A 15,970-nucleotide genomic window follows, 5' to 3' on the forward strand; every position below is an offset into this window, starting at 1 on the left:
ACACAGTCTCACTGCAGCACACACACACAGTCTCACTGCAGCACACACACACAGTCTCACTGCAGCACACACACACAGTCTCACTGCAGCACACACACACACAGTCTCACTGCAGCACACACACACACAGTCTCACTGCAGCACACACACACACAGTCTCACTGCAGCACGCACACACAGTCTCACTGCAGCACACACACACACAGTCTCACTGCAGCACACACACACACAGTCTCACTGCAGCACACACAAACACAGTCTCACTGCAGCACACACATACACACACACAGTCTCACTGCAGCACACACACACACAGTCTCACTGCAGCACACACACACAGTCTCACTGCAGCACACACACACAGTCTCACTGCAGCACACACACACACACAGTCTCACTGCAGCACACACATACACACACACAGTCTCACTGCAGCACACACATACACACACACAGTCTCACTGCAGCACACACACAGAGTCTCACTGCAGCACACACACAGTCTCACTGCAGCACACACACACACACACACACACACACACACACACAGTCTCACTGCAGAGTGCTTTCTGTGGCCAGCATGGACACTATGGAAACAAATGCAGTCCGAAGCCCGAGTGTTGAGTGCTGCTGTGACTTTTGCTAAGTGAGGCTATGGAGAAGCCGGAAGTGGCCCCTGACATCGGGTGGGGTTAGTTACTGACCGGCAGACAGGAGACGGCGGTGCCACAGAACGGACACGGCTGCAGTGGGTGTGCAGCACCCAAAGAAAGAGCCGGGGAAAGCGGGGAGTCACGGTGGGGAGGGGTGCGGTGGAGTGGGGAGGGGTGCGGTGGAGTGGGGCTCTCCCTACAACACAGTCCTTACCACAGCACAGTCACTAAAGTACCAGTGAAGGGCTGGGAGAGAGCTCAGCCAGCACGTGCTTGTTGTGCAATCATGAGGCCTGAGTTTGACCTCCATAAAGAAAGCTGGGTGTGGTGGCTGGCTCACGCCACCCCAGGGCTAGGGAGGCAGAGACAGGTGGGTCTCAGATGCTCGGTGGCCGGCCAACCAGCCCGACGCAAGCTCAGGCTCCAGGGACAATACCTGTCTCGAAAACAAGGAGGGGCCACTCTGAAGAACAGCAACAGGACAACCTCCCGCCGCCAGACCACACCACACGACCACAACAATCATCACAACAACAACCATCACCACCACCCCCAGACCACACCACATGACCACCAGCCACCACCGCCAACAAAACAACAACAACCATCACAACAACCATCACCAGGCCATCACCATCACCACAACCCCCACCTCCCTGCCACCACACACTAGCACAGTCACCCCAGGTACACTATCACTACGGGACAAAGCATTACTGTTTCTCAGCTATCCAGCAGCTGTGCTAGGACTAACGGGCTCAGTTACCACGTCTGTCCGTCCTTGTTCTGGGATAGAACTCCTGTTTGGGCAGCAGGGCATACCAGGTAGCTGTGCTCCTTTCAAACAAGACTGCTTGTGTTTGGGATCACATGTGAATGTGTGCTTGTGAGTGCAGTGCCAGAGTCGGTCACAAGAGGGCATCAGATCCCCTGGAGCCAGCCCCAGGCGGTTGTGAGCAGCCAGGTGGGTGCCGGGAACAAATGCAGGCCCTCTGCAAGAGCAGGAAGAACTCCTAGCTTCGGGCACCCTCTCTCCACACAGGCTCCAGCCCTTTGACCCCTCCAGACCGTGTGACCCACAAAGAGCCGCCCAGAGTCCGCAGAGAACCTGGCTCCACTTAAGCACTGGGCCTGGACGTGCCCGGAGCCAGAACTCAAGACTTCTCACTTGTGAGATTCTCACTTGTGTTTTGGTTTCTGATACACCAAGATTCACCTCTGTGTCCTGGGCTCTCCGTGCCCAGCTCTGCAGACTGCCAACCTGCACATCCCAGGCCGTCTCTCAGTGCTGAGGTTCAAGGGTGATTTGAGTGTCCCTCGGGGCTTTACGTGTTGACCTGAATCCCCCTGTAAGGACTTCAGAGGATGAAGAAGTCATCCAACTATGCTATCCTGAGGTGAGGACGTCTGGTGTGACAAGGGTTACACCGTCTTACTTCAGATCTGTGCCAGCAGGAGGATGCCACCAAATGTGACCCCTATAGGCTATGCTCCCAGAACAATAAGCCCATATCAAACTCCCTTGTAATGGCTATTAGCAACAGAAAATGAGCCAGCACATTTGCCTGGAAAGGCCAGCCACACAATACAACTCGGGGACAGACATCCCCCTGCCCCTCAGCTGCAGTGGACAGTGCCCTAAGATCTGCAAGGGGCTCTTGACCTCCGCCCTAGCGAGCTCTGGGTAAAGGCAGCATCACCGACACTTCTCAACCTTGGCCGACGTCAAGTGGACACACGGCCATGGATCTCCACAGCCTAGGAACGAGCTGAGACGACACTGGGAGATACACATGCCTGGCTGACTGCTGGGGGCTCTCTCCACACCCCCGTTCCTCACGAAGGAAAACCACACGTGCTCTGTCTCTACCGCCAGGGCCTTTATAGTTGGCTTGGATGCTACTCTGGGGGCTCCCATCTAGGTTCAGAAGACGCTGACTATGGCAGCCCATGTCCCTGGCATCCCGAGATTGTCAGAAGTGAACCAGACTCAGATAAGGGCCCTGCTCAGCCATCACCAGGGAAGCTGCCTCTTGCAGCAGAAGGGAACTAAGGAGGAGACCCTCAACTGGGCCATGTGACCGTGGAGTACGCGGTCCTGAAGGGTGATGCCTTCAGCAGACCCCTCCATGCAGGGCTCGGGGCTGAACGTGGAGGAGGAGGAGGAGGAGGAGGAGGAGGAGGAGGAGGAGGAGGAGGAGGAAGAGGAGGAGGAGGAGGAAGAAGAGGAGGAGGAGGAAGAGGAGGAGGAGGAGGAGGGAGATGTGGAAAGACTGGGAGAGTCAAAGGGCGTGGGTGACTCCAGGAAACAGCGTCTTCCAGACGCAACAGGGCCGACACACGCATGACCCCACACAGACCGTGGCAGCACAGGGCCTGCATGGGTCCAAGTCAGGGGGACCTCAGTGCCAGTGGACACAGTCAGGGGACCTCAGTGCCAGTGGACACAGCTTCCCACCCCTAACCAAGAGGCTTCTCCAGTTGGCATCAGCTCACAAGACAAAACTGGTTTTCCCCAGGGCAGTCTCCCTGGGCGTGCTAACCACACTTAAGGGAGGCCCCCCACGCACACACTAGCAGGTGGGTTTCACAAAGTGAACACAACATGATTTCTGTCTCATGCGGCTTTGTTTGACACCCCCCCCAACCTGGCCTTTTGCTTGTATATTACTGTTTTCTGACAATTTTGTGTTTTTATGGATTTTGGTTTTGTGTATCTGTATATGCTTGTGTTCATTTCTTGTGCCTTTTCTTTTTATCCTGTTTTCTTGTTTGTTTCCCTGTTTGCTTTCTAAAGAGAGAGCGAAAGAGAGTGAGATCATGAAGTTGGTTGGGGTGGGGGACGATCTGGGAGGAGTTGAGGGACGGGAAACCATGATCAGAATGTATTATCTGAAAAAATTGTTTTCAATTATATATATGTCTATATGCATAAATAGATATGCATACACACACACACACACACACACACACACACACCAGGCATGGACAGGTGCAGTCACTTAGCCCCCAAGCACATGGGTGCGGGGGATGGGAGGGGGAGGTGCCTGGGCCTACCCACAGGCAGGCTAAGGAGGCAGTGCGCTCCCTTATGGGTTTTCACTTTCCAACGCCTCCTGAGCTCGACCAAGGACAGCTGATGGGTAAGCATGGCACACCCTGATGTCTGATGATGTCAAAACTGTGGGGTAATCATAATCAGGCTAAGTGATGTCCTCCCATCCCACACGGATCCTGTGCTCTTCCCTTTGGAACTAGGAAAGCAACTGAACCCCATCAGAACACGGTCCAAAGAGTGACGCTCCCCCTGATCTAATCGCCAGCACATGCCGGGCAACTGTGTTTAAACTCCTCTGTCCTGAGACAGTCATGGGAAAGGGCTGCTCCGTCAGTATTTAGTGTGTGCTTACTGGCGTTTATGTTTATTTACAAGTTCTCCTGTACTCAAGCGACCTTCCTTGGATCGTTGCTTTTATGGGTACGTCCATGTATAAAAAAGCACACTAAAACCGAAGTAAGGTTGTCTACAGCATCAGACTGTAGTCCGCCCCAATCTTTCAGGACCTCAGATCCTAGGTCTCTCTGACCCAGAACTGCACAGGTCAGTGAAAGTCAGAAGAACACCTTTCCTTAAAAGCAAAAACTCAGATCCCTGACTGAGGCAAGCATTCTCCCCCTCTCCACCCCCTTCACGTACCGGGCACGTCGTCTTCAGCGTCAGACTCTTCCAGAGAGACCTGAGGCTGGGCTCTCACCTCCAGGTTTCTGCTGAGCCAGCTGGTTTGTTCCAAGGAGGAGCCAGCAATGGTCCCTACGGCTTCCAGGATTTTCTGAGTGATTTCCTGGAGAGGCAGCAGGAGCAAAATGGGACACGGTTAGGGGGAGGGAGGTTCAGGCCGACAGAACCAGGGCACAGGCTACCATCGTGAGCCCCTGCGGACACCATTAGGCTTCCAGGAGGCCACGCTGAAAGGTGAGAAGCAACTGCAATGACAGATTTTAATGAAAGGCTCTCGACCTAAGAGATGTCAAACGCAAATGACACGGACATTATTGAGACTTGGCAGCTCTTTTCTACCCAGGCTCTGGGCTCCCGGGCATAGCAAGCACTCACGTTACGTACGCCTCTGACTGGCCACGCTTCCCGTCTTCGCTCCGCACACAGGGCTAAAGGCTGCTGTTCGCTACCAGCAGGAGACGGAAGATACGGAGCTCAGAAGTCAGAGGGCTGGCGGGAAGGCTGTACATGCACCGTTTACTAAGCTGCTGCAGCAGCCCTACCACGCCAGGCCAAAAGGGGACTTGCTGAAGCCCTCCTCACCGGCATGGCGGGGATGCTCTCTCTGCCTTAACCTGGACCGACTGCCTTCTGCTACTGCCCTGCCTCCCTTCTCCTCCTTGGGTTTTGTTTTCTGTCTCTGACTGTCTGCAGAAACAGTGTCCCCTGCTCAGCAAGCTAGAACACTCACTCTCGTTTATGGGATGATGTACTGCCTTGTTCTAGAGCCACAATGAATCCAGCCACGGTCCTTAGAAACCACGCCGTGTGCAGCAGCGCACGCTGGGCATCCCAACACTTGGCAGGCAGGGGGAGGAGCACTGAGCTGGGGCTACACAGTGAGACTCTATCTCAAACAAAGATGTCTTTAAGACAAGCAGCTTACGTGTCGTTATTTGCATGAGAAATACATCTTTCAGTAATATGAGAAGAAACAAAAGTAAGTAAATAAAGTGAGCCAGGCTGGGCGGGAGTGACCAGCTGTTTCAGTTATCAGATGAGAGTCTGGCCACGTTCTGGCCAAGAGCACTGTGCAAACACAAGGACCCGAGTTTGAATCTCTGGTACCCGCATACAGGATTGAAAGCAGTGCCTGTGACCCCAGTGCTGTGGGAGACGGGGACAGGATTGCTGGCTCTGTTGGAGGCCAGTCTAGCTGCAGGCACAGTGAGAAGCCCTGTCTCAAGGGAGTAGGGCAGGGAGCAGCAGAGGAAGGTAGCCAGTGTCGTCCTCGGCCTCAGCATGCATGCACATGGTGGAACACACATGTGCACACACACACACACACACACACGTCTGCTCAAGGACTGGGGGTATAACTCAGTCATGAAGCCTCCTGGGCTTGATCCCCAGTGCTGAGTGAAGCCAGATGTGGTGGCGCACACCTGCACTCCTAACACCAGAGGGACGGAGGCAGGAGGATCACAGGTTGAAGGCCAGGCTGGGATCTGTGAGACCTTGTCTCAAAAAGGAAGAAAGATTCTGCTCAGTAGCTGGATTCACAGGGAGCCTGAGCAGGTTCCGACCACTATCACCACGTGCCACCAACCAGGAGTGGATGTGCTCTCGGACATCTGAGAACGCGATAGCTCTAGCGTGACATGAAGATCCAGGCCGTGCTCTCAGACATCTGAGAACGTGGCAGCCCTAGCGTGACATGAAGATCCAGGCCGTGCTCTCGGACATCTGAGAACGTGACAGCCCTATGTGACATGAAGATCCAGGCCGTGCTCTCGGACATCTGAGAACGTGACAGCCCTATGTGACATGAAGATCCAGGCCGTGCTCTCGGACATCTGAGAACGTGGCAGCCCTATGTGACATGAAGATCCAGGCCGTGCTCTCGGACATCTGAGAACGTGGCAGCCCTAGCGTGACATGAAGTTCCAGATTCCACAGGACTGACGAAACCCTGACTAGGACAGCTGGGATGCTGCAAATCCATGGCCAATGGCTGTTGGGCTGTTTCACTTCCCTCAGCAGCCACTTCGCCACCCTGTCTGAGCCAGCGTCTTCATGGCGTCAGGGAATGTGACCTTAGCAGAACACTAGCTTCTACTTGTCCAAAAGCTCAGACATCATCAATGCTTCACAGACATCAGTGTACAGCAGGCAGGAGGGTGCCTCACATATGTCCAGCAGGCGGCTCTAACACGACACAGCTTTCAGAGAAGAGCCCCACCCAAGCCTGCTTGAACTCAGGATACCTGCAAAGCTAAGACGTGATTCTTTCTGCTGGAGGTTTGCAGCAGTGGCATTCCTAAGGACCAATGGACGGTGAAAGGTTCAGGCATCACGCTGGCCTGCCCTGTTACCTGACAGGATTCACTGAGGCAGTTCTCTGGCCAGCCCAGGGTTCCATGAGAACCAGTCTGCACGCAGGTGCAAAGGACCCCTTTAAAGGACTGACCCCTGCCCGCTTACGCTCTCTCTCATCTTCTCTCTCTCTCATCTTCTCTTCCCTTCCCTTACTCTCTCTCAGGTCTGTCTCCCCCTTTCGGTCTCGCTATAATAAACTATGATTAACGTGCTCTCCATGGCTCATGCTGTTCCTGTCTCCTGCAACACTTTCTTTTCCCTTTTTTCTAATTTCTAATCTTAAGCAAATAACAACAGATGGCACTTCAGGACTGCTGACCTTTTCAGACGTTCTCACATACAGACCTGAAGGTCTTTTTGGTCCTTCTTGCTTTCCGGGTTGGGTGTTCTTGTCACAAAGTCATTAAGTATGCTGTTGGGAGACAACGAGCTTTTCGGTCAGACTGTTAGACAAAATAAAATAAATGTGTTTCTATAGAAAACCCCGTGTCCCTGTGCCTGTGCAGACATTATACCTGAGAAGCAGAAAATACCCAGGGGGAGCCAGGTTCAGCTGCACAGACTCCTTCAGGACGCCCAGGAGCGAAGGGAAGTTCTCCTGCAAGTCTGGTATTGAGAGCCTATGTGGGAAGCAGAAACAGGGCACGTTAGTCTCAGTGCAGCAGAGAGACGCATGTTCACTCAGAAGCACGTTTTACATGAGGGAAAGCAGACGGGCGAGCAGCGCATCTGACTGGCCTGAGCCTTGCCCACTTCAGTGTTTTACAGTCTGTGCAAGCTTGGTTTTAGAATTGGGGCAAGCATCCGCAGCTGGGGCACCTGGGGTTTGGCTTCTGGCATGTGGGGCACTCTGGGTTTCATTGTCCCTGAAATAAAAGCCCCAAGCAGCCGACCGGCTTTCATTTCTGGCCAAGCTTGCCCAGCACCGAGGACAGCATGCATTGTGGTGGTCGGCTCAGGGCAGCTCTCAGGTCAGGCTCTGCAGCAGCGCCTGTGGAGGGTGTGGCTGTCACCACTGCACACACAGCCAGGCACCACAGCACAGGTGGCCAAAGCTCAGAGACAGCCGGGGCCGCAGGTACCTACCTCCCTACCTCCCAGTCCGTCCTGGCGGATCCTCCTCTGCAGCAGAAGGGTAAGAACCGACCCTGAATCTGCCGGGCAGCTCATAGGCCACTGGGGTCATCAGGTGTCACAACAGCACCGGCTATGTAGGGCCCAGGCGGCTTGGTACACACCTGCCACTTGGCTACGCTGCTGCCAACACCTGACTCCAGGAGAAGGCCACAGACTGAAACCACCCAGGCGCCACCCAGGAATGGACCGCCCAAGGAGAGAACACCATTGTAGACAGGATCACCAGATGCCCCTTAGCCCGGGACACACCCATCCTCTTTCACAAAGACACCCCTAGACCAATGTCAGCCAATCAGGGGTTCTGAACCTTAGAAATCCCTCACCCCAACCTCTGCTATGATTAAAAAAACCCACCCCAGCCGAGCTCGCGGCTCTGATTGTGGCTTATGCATTGAACACACGGAGGATCCAAGTTCAAACCTGAATCAAGGCTCTTTGCTTTCAGTCAGGATTCGGTCTCCTTGTTGGATTTTGGGGGACTCCAGATCTGGATATAACAGCTATCCCTAGGAGTTGCATGACTAGCCAGGATTTAATTTAATCATCAACCCAGTGACTGCCGGGACTCCAGGCCTCAGTTTATCGTTTGCAGATTTAGATGGCGAGGAGTGGGCCTGGCTGAGGTATTAACTGTGTGAACCACGGAGACTGCACTGGGCTATCAGGGTTATTCACTGTGAACCCCGCCCCCGATAACCCCATGGCTCATGTGTTTCAAACACGTGGTTTCCAGACGGTGGCACTGCTTTGGGAGGCTGTGGAATCTGGGGGTTAGGAGGCATGGCTGGCTGTGCCCCTTCCATCCCTCACTTAACCCAGCAGAGGGCCCTATGCGAGCTGCACCAGGGATGCAGCTACAGAGCCCGGCTCAGTGCTCTTTGCATGCTGGGGAATCCCCTGCACACCAGCCTCAGTCGAGGCTGAGACTCAGCTGGGCAAACCAGAGCAGAGGTCACCCGGCAGGCATACACCACAGAGGCCCGGAGCACAGGGCCCAGAGCCACGTCTCCTTTTCCTGAAAGGGCTTCCACTTGCCCAGCTGTGGGTTTTACAGTCAATGTCATAAATCTGAGCCTCTACAGCCTGAAAGCCCTCAGGTAAGCTTCGCTGACACCCACTAGTCCTTCACCGTGCGGCACATGGATTTTAACAACGTCAGCGCCGCTCTCCAGAGAAAGAAAAGTGCAGACACTAAGGCCACGCCCCTGCACGGAGCAGTGACCATGAAGGCACAGGGCTCCCCACGGTGGGTGGCACCTTCAGCAGGCATGCCCGAGGAAATAAATGCCTTACCTTTGAATGAAGGCGTAGCAGAACTGCAACACAGGGATGTCCACCAAGGGTGACTTCTGAAAAGGAAGGCAACACCAGTCACCCAGGCTGGTGGGAAGGGAGACAGTCGGAGAACTCAACAGAAAATTGGGCTGCTGTGGCCTGAATCTGGACTGTCTCCCACGAGCTCGAATTACAGGCTGGTTCTGCGAACGAAAGCTCTATTCGGGACTCTGTGGGGACTCCGTGAGAGGGCAACGACAAACGTTTGAAGGCCACGCCCTGGCCCCTGGATGGGCCTCCCTCGTCTCTTTTCCTGACTGCCATGGCATGAATAGTCTCCACACACATTCCTGCCGCTACCATGAGCTGAGCATCTCTGCCGTGCCTACCCTGCCATAGCTACAGATATGTATGTCTCTCCTTCCTCAAGTCATCTTGTGGTCAAGTGATATGAAACCAACAATAAAATGGAGATCTGAGCCGAAGAATCGCCCATGTAAAACACCAGCCGCACCCAGACAACCGTGCCTGTGCGGCCCCTGCTTCCCTGCACAGGGGGAGCTGCCCTGCCTAGCTCAGACTTCCTTGTGTCCCAAGTAGCGGGAATTAGAAAAAATGGTCCCTGAACACTTTTTCTTCTCTCAGAAAGCTACTTGTAGATGCTCAACTAAAATAACCAGAGAAACACCAAATTTCCTTTAGACAAATAAAATCTAGTTCCTTCTTATACCTTCCAAACAAGAAATCACAGTTTCCTATAGGTTTTCAAGTAACCTGAAGAAATGCTACACAGACAGCTGATTCCAATCGTTTTCAACTTGCCCTGGACAGACTTTGTAGGCCAGGTGTTGACTCTGTACTGTAAGAGCCACGGCCATCAACACCAATGGCGTCCTCTAATGGCCTCACCCACACGAGACACATGCGCATCACTCAAGTGTCTGAAGGGAAAGCTCAGGGCGGCCGCAAGAACCCTCTGTTTACCCTGACGGTCTCCGCACAGCTCCTCACAGGGCTTTCCTGGATCTCTTCCTCCTAAGAGAGGAGGACTTTCAATGCACCCGCTGTCACTGAGTGTGTGCCTTCTGCAGCTAGGAAATGTCCTTCTCGGGGACATGTGGGCCTTCCCAAGCAGGAGCACGGGAGAGCCTGACCTATGTTTCTCGGGCTCTGTGGGAGGGTCAGGTCCAAGCTCCATGAGCACAGGAGAGCAAGTCCAGATGGCCTGGCCCCACACATGGACCCCGCCTGCCTGTTCCACGGTGACCTCCCGCCTTCCCTGACTCATCTGAGCGCATTCCTCTCTGAAAACTGTTCCATAGTGCGCAGAAGGCGCTAAGAACTGAGCACCAGGCGGTGTGTGTGGCGGGAGAGGACAAGCGAGCTTACCTCGGCTAGCTCCCATCTCTAACAACACCACCCCGCAGGCCACCGCCACAGCGCAGTGGCAGTCACAGCCCAAGAACCCCGCACTTGCCTCTGGGTCACAGGTTCTAGCCTCAGGAAGGGCGCCCTGCCCGGAGGTGCCCCAGGATGAGCTCACCTCGTCCCCTTTGATCTGTAGTGGCCTCTTCACCACCTCCTTGACCAGCTGCAGCACCGAGTCTGTCTGCAGGGTGCTGAGGGCACAAACCAGGTCGACAAGGGTGTGCTGGGATGCGCTTGCCACGGGGACTATCTGTCCAGACGACAAGAGTCCCTTGAAGGCTCGTAGGAGAAAAATAAAGATAAAACGGCACACACAGCCTCCCACCGTGGCTATCGCTGGAGAAAGCAGCTTTCACCATAGAGTGTATGGAGGTATGTGCACGTGTGAATCCACGTGTGAGTATGCACGTGTGTATGTGTGTCTGCATGTGAATATTCACGTGTGCGTGAATATGTGCCGGTGTGCATGTGTGTGCGTGTGTGAGAGAATATGTGCCTGTGCGTGTATATGTGTGAATATGTGTGTGTGTGGGTGTGTGTGCATGTGTGTGCGCGCGTGTGTGCGTGTGTGAATATGTGCTTGTGTGTATGTGTGAACATGTGTGTGTGCTTGTATGTGTGAATGTGTGTGCGTGTATGTGTGAATGTGTGTGCGTGTGTGAATATGTGCATGTGCGTGTGCGTGTGGAGGCCCGAGGTTGAGGCTGGCTGCCTGTTTCATTTTCGTTTCATCTATCACGTGAGAGCACGTGTGTAGGAACTCAGAGAACATGACGAGGCTAGAGGGCAGTCTGTAGAAATCCATTCCCTGCTACCGCATGGTCACAGGCCGTCAAACACGGCAGCAGCAGGCACGCGCTCTTGCCCACCCCGCCCGTTTTCTTCTTACCTTTGTCTTGCTGTGGCGCCGAGCTTGCTTCCTGCTCCACACTGTAGCAACTGCAGCCATCAGCTGAACCCCGAGATGGGCTGTCAGGGGGTTCAGCAAGTCTAAAATCTTTTGTCTTATGGTCTGTGAACAGAAAAAGCATGGAGTTAATTGCAGATAAAAAGGTCTGACGGGGCGGCGTCAGGCCCTCACCTGGTGCAGGCCTGGCTGCCATCTGCAGTGAGGAATGACTTAGGGTCCCAGGGGTGTTTCTCAGCTGAGGGGCTGGGACGGAGGAGAGGCAGAGACCCCTGCAAGGGTTATATTTGAGATGGGACATGCCACCCCTGCCAGAGGGAAGGCACAGTGAGTGACCAGGAGGGAGGGACACAGTTAGGTGAGGTGCTTGACAGGTCTTGTGATGGTAAACCTTCCAGAAGGACAGCTAGCCCTGGTCACGGGTGTCTGTGTGTGCCTACGGGTGTGCCCGTTGGTGTGTGCACCCCCCTCAGCACTAGACGCCCAGTCCGGAGCAAGCATGGCATACGCTCTCCCACTGAGCTGCGCCCCTTCCACGTGGAAACCCTGCGTTTTTCTCCAGCAGCTGGGACAGAGCTTAGACTCACCCCAAAAGTGAATTTTCAGATTCTGAAAGTCTACAGCATTCACCAAATGGCACCCATTCAGCCACTCAGGAGAACGCGGGACCCTGGCCCCAGCCTCTCTGTACTCTTCTGCCTCCGGCTTCTCCAGTTCCTGAGAGCAGCCTTCTCCCTGCGGCCCTCCCTGCCCCAAGCGCTGCCCTGGCTCCGCCTGCCCAGGACATCACACAGCTTCATGCCATGCAAATCAGAGCATGCCGCCTTCCTGTTCTCATCGCTGGCCTCTGCCAGGAGGGCAGGGCAGAGAAATCATCTTCCTTGATGGCAATTAGTCCATCTGCCCGTGAGGCAGGAGAGCCCAGGAACAGCCTCATCTTCCAGACGAGGAGCCCGAGGCTCACACACGGTGAGCCGCACAAGGGTTTTCTGGACCTGCATAAAGCAGCTTCCTGCAAACAATGTGAGCTAGCACAGACTTCCTTTTAAGCATACCCACCGGGTTCAATTGTCTTGCAGAGATGTGAAGATCTGTTCACCATGAAAGGCCCCAATACAGACCAGAGAAATGTTTCACCCAAGTCCAGCTTGGGAGACCCATGAGTTTGCTTACGATAGAGTCTCACTTTAGCCTGGAATTTACTATGGAGACCACACTATGCGTGAACTCACAGATATCCCTCTGCCTGCACCTCCTGAGAGCTGGGGTTAATGGTGTGTGCTACCATGCCCAGCTTATTTATTTTTCAAAAATCCACTGATTCTGAATCTTATTTACAATTGGTGTGTGCGATGTGAGTGTGTGATGTGTGAGTGAGAGTACACGTGTGTGTCACGGCACGCGTGTGGACATCAGAGGACAAGCCCCAGGCCTCAGGCCATGGTGTGAGTTTGGAGGCTCAGACTCAGGTCACCAGGTCTGAAAGGCAGGCGCTTCTACCCACTGAGCCGTCCCACCAACCCCCGGTGAGCCTGACTGGGTTACTTAGAGGAGCACGTGTGAGAGGGAGGGGTGGGGTGCCACCGGTCTCCCATGCACCCCCCACCCCCACCACACACACAATGGAGCCTTAGTGGACCCCATCCTGGCACAGTCTTATGGGTCCAATCACGCTGCTCTGATTTCAACACCGCAGTGGCCATGCCGTGCCCAGAGGACAGCACCCCTGGAGCCGATGGAACGTTCTGCTTGTACCTGTCATCAGAGCGTCTGAGACGCCAGTGCTGCCAAGCGCTGGGTGAGTGTGAGCCTGAGAGCTGTGCCTGGGGTACCCCCTCCTGTGCTAGACAATTCTGAGCTACCGTAAACAGTAACAGATAATCACAGACCAGCTGGTGTATCCCGGGCCTTCTGAGGTGTGAAAACCAACAGTCAGTGTTTTGGGGGTGGCACGTTTAACAAGATAAATTCTGGAAAGCACATTGATGCCCACACCAGAATGCCCAGACCTCAGACGCACATCTAAGAGACAGGCCATGTTTAAGTGGGACTCCTCAGACACTCAAGTGAGGACCGAGCCTAACCATCAGACTTTGGTTTTGTCGAAAATGAGTTTTAAACAAAGACGGAAACCGCTCACTCCTCTCTTCTGTATGAAAACAAAATGTTAGTTTTTGTGTACCCCTCCTGTGCTGAAAATTACAGGCATGCGCCACAGTATGTACCCCCATCTCACTGGGACTGTGGGTCACACTGGGCATTTTTATGATTTGTGTGTATGTTTTCACACGTACACATTTTTTTCGTTGACTATTGAGACAAGGTCTGGCTACGTAGCCCTGACTGGACTCACTGTGCAGACCTCAGGCCTGCAGCAAAGCTATTCCTCTGAGTGATGGGAACACAGGCACGTGCTGCCCTGCCTGCTTACAGAGGGACAGAAGGGAACAAGCCAGAGAAGGAATCTGCACCAGATGAAGTTCCGGCACTCAGGAGCCCCAGGCACGTGCAGGCCAACAAACTCAAGGGAGGCCTCTCACCTTGGTGGTTTTGAAGTAGACGGAGGAGGATCCTTTTGTGGCTCCCAGGAGATCCACGGGTCTCTTCTGAGTGTCCTCCTTTTTGAGGACATTCCAGATAAGGGCCATGGTGTTCACAATTCGAGGCAGCTCTTCCAAGATGGCGTTCTTGGCATTCCTCAAGTTGATTGGATCACCGATGGCGGCAGTCTGAAAGGTCAAATGGGGGCACGAGGCTCACTGCGCCAGTCAAGTCCCTTTACCCGCCGGGATTTAGGGCCACCATGCGGCAGTCTGCAAGTGTCATTTGTCCTTGTATGTATCAAGTCATTACTTGTTTTCAGAGAGAGAGAGAGAGAGACAGAGAGAGAAAGAGCTGACATGCAACACTTCAAATTATAAACTTTTTTTTTTGGACAGGGTCTCTGGCCTTGAACTCAGAGCTCCACCTGCCTCTGCCTCTGGAGTGCTGGGATCAAAGATGTGGCCACTATGCCTCAATCAAACAGTGGGTGTACTTTAAGACTGTGTTTTGCTTTGTTTTTTAAGAGAGGGAGGGTCTCATTCTGTCCAGACTGGTCTCCAACTTGCCTCCACCCGACAGTGCCACCAGGCCCAGCTTTTGCCCTAAGACTTAGACAGGGTAGGGCAGCCTCCTCAGATTTCCCATCAGGAAGTTAAAAGAAAACCGCAGACTAAGGTGAGTGCGGGGCAAAGGAGATGGTCCAGTGAGTAAGAAGGGAATTCGTTTTGTAAGCATGTGGACCTGAGTTCAAATCCCCAGAATCCACATAAAACATTGGACATAGCTGTGTATGCCTGTGACGTCAGTACTGGGGAGGGAAAACAGGCAGATCCTGGGGCCCAGCAGCCAGCCAAAGTGGATAGCTTCCGGTTCAGTGAGAGGCCATGTCTTACGGCAAAAGGCAGAGGGCAGCAGAGGAAGACACCCAAGTCTTCCTCAGGCCTTCATCTGCACATACACAGGCTCATGAATCTGCCCATGCATGCAACACACATACACACACACACACACACACAGACACACAAACAGACACACACACACACTCACACACATACACACACACAGACACAAACACTCACACTCAGACACATACACAGATACACAGACACATACACATAGACACACACACAGACACACACACACACATCCATATAAGTATAAAATCAACAATCTGCTTTACATTTTGCCCCCATTCCGTGCTGATGGAACAATGGGTAACAGCTGAAGGAACTCACCCACATCTGTTTCCTGTGTATATTTACCTATGTGCATGCATATTTGCATACCGCGCATATATTTGCATAATACACACAGAGTAGAACTCACTTATATATTTATCTCATTAGCATCTCTTACATACATTTACATGACATTTGTTTGCATCATGTATTACTATTGTATACTTGACACAGTCACAACCCAGTAAAGACAAACAATACAAGCAATTTGCTCCAAACCCAGGGGAAAGAAATGTACCTTTTTGTGTTGGGTGGGCTGTTCCAAAACACAGAAATGGCTAATGGTTGTTAGACCTTCCAGGAGAGTGAGTGGGTAATCCGGAGAGATGTTTTCCTTTTTTGAGGTTGCACTGTGGCGAACACATGAGAAACTTTTAATAAAACAACTGGGAGGAGACAGCAAGATTGCTCGGTGGTGATGACCTGAGTTTGATTCCTAGAGCCCACTTACAAGGCAAGAATTAGACTCCTAAGTTGTCCTTTAAAGCGCATACACACACACACACACACACACACAGGCACGCACGCACGCACACACACACACACACACACTTAACTGGTCAATAACTATTAGAAAAATATTTAAAAACAAGGCACTGGATTGTGACAGGGACCCCGGAGTATGGCTCTTCACGGCTGGTGGCTTCTGGCGGGGTGGGGAAGGACTGGGTTTTAAGGACTGGCCACTGGA

At 53.3% G+C, this 15,970-nt stretch overlaps 1 protein-coding gene across 6 annotated transcripts in view; it reads right to left on the reverse strand.

Annotated features, from left to right (window-relative positions):
- Positions 1–15,970, reverse strand: part of Dop1b (DOP1 leucine zipper like protein B) — an 87,647-nt gene that overhangs the window by 15,709 nt on the left and 55,968 nt on the right. For 4 of the 6 annotated variants that reach the window (XR_001196718.3, XM_040750438.1, XM_013116210.3 and 1 more), the window contains 9 exons: positions 15,518–15,629; positions 14,038–14,226; positions 11,480–11,602; positions 10,706–10,840; positions 9,181–9,236; positions 7,837–7,872; positions 7,266–7,370; positions 7,096–7,162; positions 4,351–4,495 (listed from right to left, as the gene is read on the reverse strand). Coding sequence is in view for 5 of the 6 variants with exons in the window: in XM_040750438.1 (XP_040606372.1) it covers positions 4,351–4,495; positions 7,096–7,162; positions 7,266–7,370; positions 7,837–7,872; positions 9,181–9,236; positions 10,706–10,840; positions 11,480–11,602; positions 14,038–14,226; positions 15,518–15,629 (968 nt within the window). In the remaining variant the exon portion in view is untranslated. The remainder of the gene's footprint in view (positions 1–4,350; positions 4,496–7,095; positions 7,163–7,265; positions 7,371–7,836; positions 7,873–9,180; positions 9,237–10,705; positions 10,841–11,479; positions 11,603–14,037; positions 14,227–15,517; positions 15,630–15,970) is intronic. The other 2 variants (XM_005073802.4, XM_013116211.3) reach the window with 1 other exon arrangement.

Source organism: Mesocricetus auratus, unplaced genomic scaffold (assembly GCF_017639785.1).
Source record: "Mesocricetus auratus isolate SY011 unplaced genomic scaffold, BCM_Maur_2.0 Super-Scaffold_100008, whole genome shotgun sequence".
In the NCBI taxonomy this organism is placed as follows: Eukaryota; Metazoa; Chordata; class Mammalia; order Rodentia; family Cricetidae; genus Mesocricetus; species Mesocricetus auratus.